Below are 9348 nucleotides of genomic sequence, written 5' to 3' on the forward strand. Positions count from 1 at the left end.
TCCAAGGTATCTTCTAATGTTACTCTAATTCTTAAATTCTTGTATTTTTTTAAATATTGATATTGAGGAGAATTTGAACGGATGAAATGTAAATTTTCAGTTCTCTTGACTGTCTTCATTTTCTGGTTTTGCTTGGATTGTGGTTTTAGAATCTCAAAACTAGAGGAGAACTTTGATGAATTTCAATCTTAATGATCATGAAATGATTATGTGATTTTAGCTTAGCTTTGGTTTGCTTTAAGGAATGACGTAAGTTGATTTTATTTCTGATTCTCTTTAAGGAAATCTGCAGCTATAGATTATGTTTTCGATGTTGTAAATTGATCAATTGGAGAAATGAAAATTATGATTTTACGTTTGACAGCCATCTCAAAGCGGTTGCAGTCTTCTTCCTCACGGTCACTATTGGATTGCAAGCAAGAGCATTGTGACTCCCCAAGGGATTGTTTCTGGTGCAGGTTTGTAATTTGAGTGGTTTTGCATATGAGGATTTGTGAGAGGAAACATTGGAATCTAGTTTGTCATGTTGTTGATAATATCAATGTTACTGCAAGATCATTTTGTTGTACTTGGTACTTAACAGTCATTTTGTTTTATTTATTTTCTGGATGCTTAAATGGACAGTGGAGGTAAAGGGAGGGAATATCATATCAATAGTTCAGGACAAAGATTGGAATGGAAAAATCTAAACAAGTACTTGATTATGGCGGAAAATGGGCAAATTTGCAGCCTTACTTTTGCTCTGATTGAATGATTTCAGTCCTTCCATGAGTGGAAACCGATTCAGCTTAATTTTTGTTCTTCAACTTTACCCCCTAATCCCTTTCATTCACTTAGTTTCATCTTTAAGACCAAACTCAAAGAAGGAAAAATAGCTTACTTCCCTCTCCCTCCTTTTTTCTTTCTTCAACTTTTTTGTTTCCCTCCAATTTCCTTTCTTTCTACCAAACATAGTGTAAATTCTAATCAATACTTGAGATAGATAAAAACTGCTTAAGCATGGAAGTAGATGTGATCAAAAGGAAAATTTACAGTGCTTATATTTTGTCCATGGTAGGCATGTGCATCTAGATGATCCAGGGAGGGCTGAATGGGAGGGATTTCCTTCTGGGACTAAAGCAGCTGCTGCAGGTATATTGCTTTATATGTATAAAGCATAATGAGCACTGATGTCTCCTTTGGTAATAAATACAAATTATAAATGCAACTTCTTTGAGCAAACTTTACTGTTTTCTGTAGTTTTTTTGGCTACCGGTAGCCTAAAGTGTTTATGATTGGATTTCGTTGTTCAGATAAATATGTTTTTCTTCCTTATTTTTCCTCTTTGATCAACGTATATATTCATGTGTTATTATTCCTTTGGTGTAGTGCTATCAGAATTTGGAATATTTCTTTCATGATTGTTTTGGTCTGCCACGCTTTATGCACCTTAACTTTCTATTACTCTTTATGTGCAGGGGGTATTACAACTTTGATTGACATGCCTCTAAATAACTTTCCTTCCACTGTTTCAGCAGAAACATTGAAACTCAAGGTATGCCTAGTACATATATATGACAACATAATTGATATACTATATAGCATCTGTTTGAACAATTTTTTTTCAGATTGAGGCTGCAGAGAAGAGTATTTATGTTGATGTTGGTATGTTCTGTGAACTCTACCTTAACAAATCACTATTTCAAAGACTTAAGTCTAAAAAACTACCATTAACAGGCTTTTGGGGAGGTCTAGTCCCTGAAAATGCATTCAATGCAACAGCTCTGGAAGCTCTCTTAGATGCTGGCGCCCTTAGTTTGAAGGTAAGCATCTAATGAGATGATTTAGCTATACTTCATTTGCGTAGTTATGCCACCAATAATATATTGAAGGCTGGGTCTTTGTATTTTCTTAAGTTATGCCTCCAATAGTATTGTATGAATAATCTTGATGTCATGTCATGTATGAACTTAAGTGATTCCCAATTGATGGATGTTGCTCTGGATCCTAGACATAATGTGCATTAAGTAGAATTTATTGAAATCGTTAGAACTTAACTCCCTTCTTTCTGAAACCTTTTTCCCTTGCAAAAATAATGGGCAATATTCTGTAATAGAGTGGTTGATCATTTTTGGCATTGAAATTTTATCCTACAACTTTTATGTTCTATCTTTGCAGTCTTTTATGTGCCCTTCAGGGATCAGTGACTTTCCTATGACTGATTCTACTCATATTAAGGTTCGTTTCTGATTACTTAATTGCACTCAACTGATTGTAATGTCAGTTTTCTTTCCTTTTGAACCAGAGCACATTTGCATAATTGCATTTCTGTCCCCCTTTCCTTTTTCCATGTTCTTTTGTAATGTAATAATGCATAAATAGTAGTCTTTTGCTGAAGTGATTTTAATCAATTTCTAAAAAATTGGTAATGTTTAGTTTATCTACTGCAATTCTTATCAATTTGCTACTTTAGGCTGGCCTGTCCATATTGGCCAAATACAGGAGACCTTGTATATTCTGAGATTCAATCAGCCATTGAAAACCACTTAGAAACTGAAGATGATGGTGGCGATCCTCGATCATATTCAACTTATCTTAAGAAAAGACCACCTTCCATGTAAGTTCGATTTTTTTTTTAAATTTCGCTAGGAAGGGATATATTTAACTACTTTTCCTTAGGGATGGTTCTATCCATGTTTTGCTCAAATTTGTAAAGCGTTAAATTCAGTTTCTTTACACCGTTTAATCTTGATTTCTCATCCAGGGAGGAGGCAGCTATTAGAGAACTTTTGACTGTTACGAAGGACACAAGCATTGGAGGTCGAGCAGAAGGTGCTCATCTTCATGTTGTTCATTTGTCTGATGCCAGTTCTTAGATCTTATAAAGGTATTCATAATGAAAAATATCTCTAATAGAACTCCCTTGTTTGATCATAGCCCTATTCTTCTAACTGCCAATAAATTAGTGCTTATGACATTTCTGATCTTGAACTTTCAATGTGAATGGATCAGGAAGCAAAATGGAGAGGTGACAGCATAACTGTTGAAATTATTTAGCTTTTTCAGCAGAAGAAATTCCCGACGGAGATATTCGTTTCAAGTGTGCCCCACCTATTCGTGGTGCAGGCAATAAAGAAAAACTATGGAATGCTTTAATGGTATTGCAATCAATTTTCTTCTGTAACTAGTTACCATATATTCATTTTGTTAATCCCATTGCTTTTCCTTTATTTTCTTTTGTGTTCCAGGAAGGACATATCGATATGCTGAGTTCAGATCATTCACCGCCAGTCCCAGAACTTAAACTCCTGAACGATGGTAACTTTTTGAAGGCTTGGGGCGGTATGTCATTATACAGGTCGGTAATTTTCCATTTAAAGTAATTGTTTGCTTTATTCTGTATATAAAATTCTTATGCCATCTTATGGTGACATTACTTTCTGAATATTACACTAATTTTCAAAGAAATTGACTTGTAAGTTACTATAAAACTTAATAGTATCATCTCTCTCGCTTCAAGGTTGAAACCTGATGAATCCCACTTGTGTCTGGTTCATATTGTTATGCTGTTCATTTCCTCGCGTTCTCTCTTTGATCATTATTTACTCTTACTTGGTACTGTAGTTGGTGGACGCTAATTGATAACCTTTCAATTGAGACATCTGCAGTTTGTTCTTCCTGTGACATGGTCATATGGACAGAAATTCGGAATAACATTGGAACAGTTAGTTTCATGGTGGAGCGAAAAACCTGCGAAGCTTGCTAGACAGCATTCGAAGGTCCATTATCTTAAACCATGTTTTTACATATGCAGTTCAATCATGTTTTTCTTTTCCGGTTCTGTGCGAGTGAATGATCTGGAAATGGTAACTACATTGTTTAGGGATCCATTACAATCGGAAATCATGCAGACATTGTTGTCTGGGAACCTGAAGTTGAGTTTCACCTCAATGAAGGTCATCCAATGTTTGTTAAAAATCCGGTATGTAACACGTATTCTCTATTATCCCTTTCCGTATATGATTATTGTTCCTGTTTGGTTCGATTCTTAAGTCGGAATACGGTTCTCCCCTTTCCGAGTGCAGAGTATCTCTGCCTACATAGGCAAAAGCCTGTCTGGGAATGTGTTGGCCACTTTTGTAAGAGGGAACCTTGTGTACAAAGAAGGCAGCCATGCTCTTGCTGCCTGTGGTTCTAAGATCCTTGCAGCATAGAATTGCAAAAGGGGATCGCTATTCTTGTAGTACATCGTTACCAGCAATGAACTTGTCAATTTTGACACATGTAACTTAGTTTTGTTTATGATTTTGACACATTTAAACGCTAGCGGATCATGGCGAATAATTTATAAAAAAGATCTAAGTTAATGTTTGCCACGAACACGATTCATATACTCCAAGTACTCGAGTAGAGTAGCAAATCATAACGGTTAACAAAACTAGTTTGCCTTCATTATCAATTGATCTAGATGTCCGGTTTGATTTTTTTCTGAAGAATCCCATCATTTCTTCTCTTGGAAACCACAAAGAAACAAGAACTTTTGGCCACCATCTCTGCATGCAAGGCTCTGAGTTGCGTTACATGCACATTGCACACACCCCAACCCCATCCCTTTTTTTAACCTTGTGTAAGAAACCATCACCATTATTTTCCGTTACAAAAGCTACAGCGTTTAGAGATAAGCTTAGTGCGTGCATGCAGTGTAAGCTTCATTCGTAAAATGTTGGTGGTTTTCGAGAAAGTAATCGGAAATCCACCGGAGGAGCTTGGACTTCCCTCTAGTGGCTTGGATCGTAAGAGAACTCGGGAAGCTAAATCTAAAACCCTCTTAGTGGCAATAGTAAGCTAAAAATACTTAATAAACCCTTATACTTTTAAAGTTTAACAATTTGATCCTCTCGATGCTGCTCCGTTCTTTGAATGCATTTATTAATTAGGACCACGAAGCAAGCTTTGAACTTAAATGGGGAATGGCTGGAGATGGCTCCCTGGTATTATCTGATGATCCAAACGCCATACAAGAGGCTTGTATCCCTCAGGTAAAAAGTATTGGTCTAGTTTTGATTTTGGTCCCTCAACTATGTTAAAATTTGGAATCTACTTTTTTTATTTTAATTTGACGTGATTTGCTCTCAACCTTTATGATGTTATTAGTAGATTCAAATTGATATCACTATTAACTATTTGTTGTGAAAATGAAGATGTTAAAAAACTAGTCCTATTATCAAATCTCAAAAACTCCTAATGTCAAGAGATTTGTTAGAGTTTATTATCCATTAAGTTTGAATTTAATACACTGTTGATTTTACAGGCTGCTTTTTCATAAATAGCAACGGCCTTATAAGCGTTGATCATCCACTTCACAAGGTAAAAGCAATAACTCGTGAAGATGAAGATGGGAACATCTGTGGAGTAATGTTTCAAGTGGACTTGTTTACAAGACTCCCGAGCATTCCTCATACCGGCAGTGCCACGAATTGGCGGATGCTGCCACTGCCGTCGAGGGCAACTGAAAAAAGAAGAAGCTTTTATCGAAAAGTGTCGGAGAATATCATCATTTCGGTTTCAATGCGTTCAAATGGTGAAGCTGAGTGATTCGGGCATAATCTGAATTTGGGGCCATATGTTTATGCTGTTATGTTCCAATGTTTTCGAGCTTTGCATGTGCTCTCATGTCGGCCTCTGTTTTAGAACTTTGTTGATTCTGGTAATATGAACAAGGCTTAATGCACCTTTTGCATTAATAGTTATTATAAGTTGATTCGGTTTCCAAGCGTTTAAATAGTGAAGTTGTTTGAAAACTTACAGCCTAATAAGGACTGAAAGTTTGGTGTGTTTCCTGAGGTTTTTTTTTTGTGTGGTGAAAGGGTTAAATAATAAATTTATAAGTGAAATTTTGTTTCAATTTGTAATTTGACACATAAATTTTGATTTGGTACAAATATACAAACATATATATATATATATATATAACTTCGATTGTAATTCGAATGTATACTGATAATATTGTTATTCATTCGTGTATCGTATTATACATTTCCCAAAATTAATGAATTATTCTAAAATGTATTCCCATTTAAGTATACTTTTTTATTTATAATTTTGATTTTTATTCTAGAAAGTTTGTAAAATCAAAATTTTAAAGTTATAAAGGGGAAAAGAATATATATCTTTCTAACAAAATTCTAAAGGAAAAAGAATATTTTTTTTGCACAATTTGCTTGTAACTGTTGCTATTTATAACTTGAAAGTAATTATATAAGGATTAAATCCATAATTCCAACATACTATAGGTACCAAAACCATAATTTGATCTTAGTCCAATGGTCAATATAATCAGGTATAGCGTAGAAGCAAAGCACGAAATCTAGGATCTGAAAAAGACCTAAAAGGAAAGAACTGAGTTCGACTCGGAGCTGCGGAACTATTCCGAGTGGCTAAGATAAAGGCATTGAGAAAGAACCCAAAAAAGGTGGAATATTTTGGCTCACTATAAGCGCCGTCTAGAAATCTCTACTCTATTTTACTTTGAAGCGGAGAAGAATAACCAAACTCAGTAATCCAAACCATTAAACATAGCAATGGGTGGAGGCGGTGCTGGTGGTTCAGTAAAAGATGTCAAATCGAAGGCTGAGCTCGACGAGTTGCGCCAGAGTGGTGCACCGCTTATCCTTCACTTATGGGCTTCTTGGTGTGAGGCTTCAAAGCAAATGGACAAAGTCTTTTCCCATCTCTCCATCGATTTCCCCAACGCTCACTTCCTTAGGGTTCCTCTTCTATTCCATTTTAAGCTTCGAATTTCCTTGTTTGAGATTGAATGGGTTTTTTTTCGTTGTTTTTCTTCTTTCTTTCATGAAAAAATTGTTTTTTTTGCTTGATGGGTTATGATTGTTGCTTTGCAGGTAGAAGCTGAAGAACAGCCTGAGATATCTGAGGAATACTCGGTTTCTGCTGTGCCTTTCTTCGTCTTCTTTAAGGTAAATATTTTGATGGGTGCTTTTTCTTTTTCAGTGTACTCTATTGGTGGGATTAAATCTTTTATAATTTTGAATTAGAGATGGCAATTTCTAATTATATGCATATACTGATAAATAAGTAACCTTTATCGAGATTTTGTTGTGGTGTTGATTTTTAATGGCTGAATTATATTGCTCTGTTTTATGGCTGTTCTAGATGTAGATAATATAGGGTAAATTTTAAAGGTTGATTTCTTAGCGCTGCTTGTATGTACTGGTCCGATCAATGACCTTTTATATATGCGAATGCTAGCACGAAATTCAATTTTATTCTTGAGTGTGTTTTAGACCGTTATGTCGAAAAAAGAGCAAAAGATTTTGTGAAAATAATTGCCGAAAATTGTTGTCTGATACTTATTTTGTCGGTAACAAGGTTGGCAATTTTGATTAGCTGTTTCTTCTTGCATCGGTGATTTCTAGGTTATGAGACTTGCGTTTGGTGTGAAGATTATTGTTCATTTAGTGCTAGTGACCATTGAATATATATATTCACACTGAAGTTGATTTAATCCATGAATGTATATGTTCGAATGCTAGTTGCTAAGTCAGTCCGATTACTTGATTACTTATTTTCTTGCGGAATATAATCATTGGCTGCTTGTTATTGCATTTGACAATCCTAGGCTGGGAGTATTTCACTGAACACACACAGGAAGATTTTCACTTGTTAGATTCATTCAATCATTTCCCTCAAAATGTAGAGAAGTGAATTTAACTAAACTTGTCCAGGAACGCTTTTTTCCATCCTGAATAAAGGCAATAAATATTCATACTGATAAGGCTGGACTATCCAATTGTGTGCCTGTTCTTCTTTTAATATTGCCCTTTGATAATTTGCTTGAAGTCTAGGTTTGGTTAGTATTTGATTTTTCGATTTAAACACTTTTGAAAGATGAGTAAGGTTGACCATTTGATTGTTTCTGTCAGGATGGTAAGATTTTTGATAAATTGGAGGGTGCAGATCCTTCCAGTCTCGCCAACAAAGTTGCCAAGGTTACTGGGTTTATTAACCCTGGAGAAGCTGCTGCTCCTGCTAGTCTTGGGATGGCTGCCGGCCCCACCATCCTTGAGACGGTTCAAGATTTGGCGAAGGTAAATGGTTCATCCCAGACAGGAAATCAAGTGCAAACTGGTCTCGACGACAAACTTAAGAAGCGACTGCAGCAGCTGATTGACTCTCATCCTGTAATGCTATTCATGAAAGGAATCCCTGAGGAACCTAAGTGTGATTTTAGCAGAAAAGTTGTTGATGTTTTGAAGGATGAAAAAATAAAATTTGGAACATTTGATATTCTGTCGGACAACGAAGTTCGTGAAGGTTTAAAGAAGTTCTCTAACTGGCCAACATTTCCGCAAGTCTATTGCAAAGGAGAACTTCTCGGTGGGTGTGACATAATAATTTCCATGCATGAAAGTGGTGAACTTAAAGAAGTTTTCAGAGATCATGGAGTTGATATCGTTGGAAGTGGAGCGGGAACGGTTGGCACCGCAGAACCCACCAGATTAAGTACAAACCTAAATTCTCGTCTGCAAAGCTTGATTAATTCAAGCCCAGTTGTGCTGTTTATGAAGGGAAAGCCTGATGAGCCCAAGTGTGGCTTCAGCCACAAGGTAGTTGAAATACTTAAACAAGAGAAAGTCGATTTCAGGAGTTTTGACATTCTCACAGATGATGAAGTTCGTCAAGGGCTGAAAGTTTATTCAAATTGGTCAAGTTACCCTCAATTGTATATTAAAGGTGAACTTATTGGTGGATCAGACATTGCGTTAGAGATGCAGAAAAGTGGTGAGCTTCAAAAGATCTTAACCGAGAAAGGCATCACTAGGAAAGAGATGTTGGATCTGAGAAGTTTGATTTCATCTTCACCAGTGATGCTCTTCATGAAGGGTACACCCGATGCTCCTAGATGTGGTTTCAGCTCTAAAGTTGTCAACGCCTTAAAGGAGGAAGGTGTGAGTTTCGGCTCATTTGATATTTTAACTAACGACGAAGTGAGGCAGGGATTGAAAGTCTTCTCGAACTGGCCAACGTTTCCTCAACTTTATTACAAAGGTGAGCTTATTGGAGGTTGTGATATCATACTAGAGCTCCGGAACAATGGTGAGCTGAAAGCGACACTGTCCGAGTAAGGTGCGGTTCAGTTTGTTTAAAAATAAGACTTTGGGACAAGCCTTTGTTTGAATTCCAGACTTTTCTGTTATCCAAGTTGAATGTGTGCCAATTTACAGTAATTGAAAACCTTTTAATTTGTCGGTTTTAATTTGCCTTTCAAACCATCTCTACTGGTGCTTTTGAGTTGGTAGTAGAACTCCTTGTATCTATGCACGATTTGCATCTTTGAGCATTGGTAAA

The 9348-nt window shown here is 36.2% G+C and overlaps 1 protein-coding gene and 1 pseudogene across 1 annotated transcript; both read left to right on the forward strand.

Moving 5' to 3' along the window:
- The first annotated feature begins 309 nt into the window (after positions 1-309).
- On the forward strand, positions 310-4227 carry LOC120127846 (annotated as a pseudogene).
- Positions 4228-6344: 2117 nt separating this feature from the next.
- LOC120127835 (monothiol glutaredoxin-S17-like) lies at positions 6345-9348 on the forward strand. Its single transcript, XM_039145651.1, has 3 exons — positions 6345-6746; positions 6882-6956; positions 7923-9348. Exons 1-3 carry the CDS (start codon positions 6561-6563, stop codon positions 9123-9125), a joined length of 1464 nt encoding a protein of 487 aa, XP_039001582.1. The 5' UTR covers positions 6345-6560; the 3' UTR covers positions 9126-9348.

The sequence above is a fragment of the Hibiscus syriacus genome, unplaced genomic scaffold (genome assembly GCF_006381635.1).
Source record: "Hibiscus syriacus cultivar Baekdansim isolate YM2019G1 unplaced genomic scaffold, ASM638163v2 tig00001478_pilon, whole genome shotgun sequence".
Lineage (NCBI taxonomy): Eukaryota > Viridiplantae > Streptophyta > Magnoliopsida > Malvales > Malvaceae > Hibiscus > Hibiscus syriacus.

Coding starts and splice junctions, on each gene's coding strand:
- LOC120127835 (XM_039145651.1), top strand. CDS start 6,561: ATGGGTGGAGGCGGTGCTGGTGGTTCAGTAAAAGATGTCAAATCGAAG. Junction 6,747..6,881: donor CCAACGCTCACTTCCTTAGG/GTTCCTCTTCTA, acceptor GTTGCTTTGCAG/GTAGAAGCTGAAGAACAGCC. Junction 6,957..7,922: donor CTTTCTTCGTCTTCTTTAAG/GTAAATATTTTG, acceptor TGTTTCTGTCAG/GATGGTAAGATTTTTGATAA.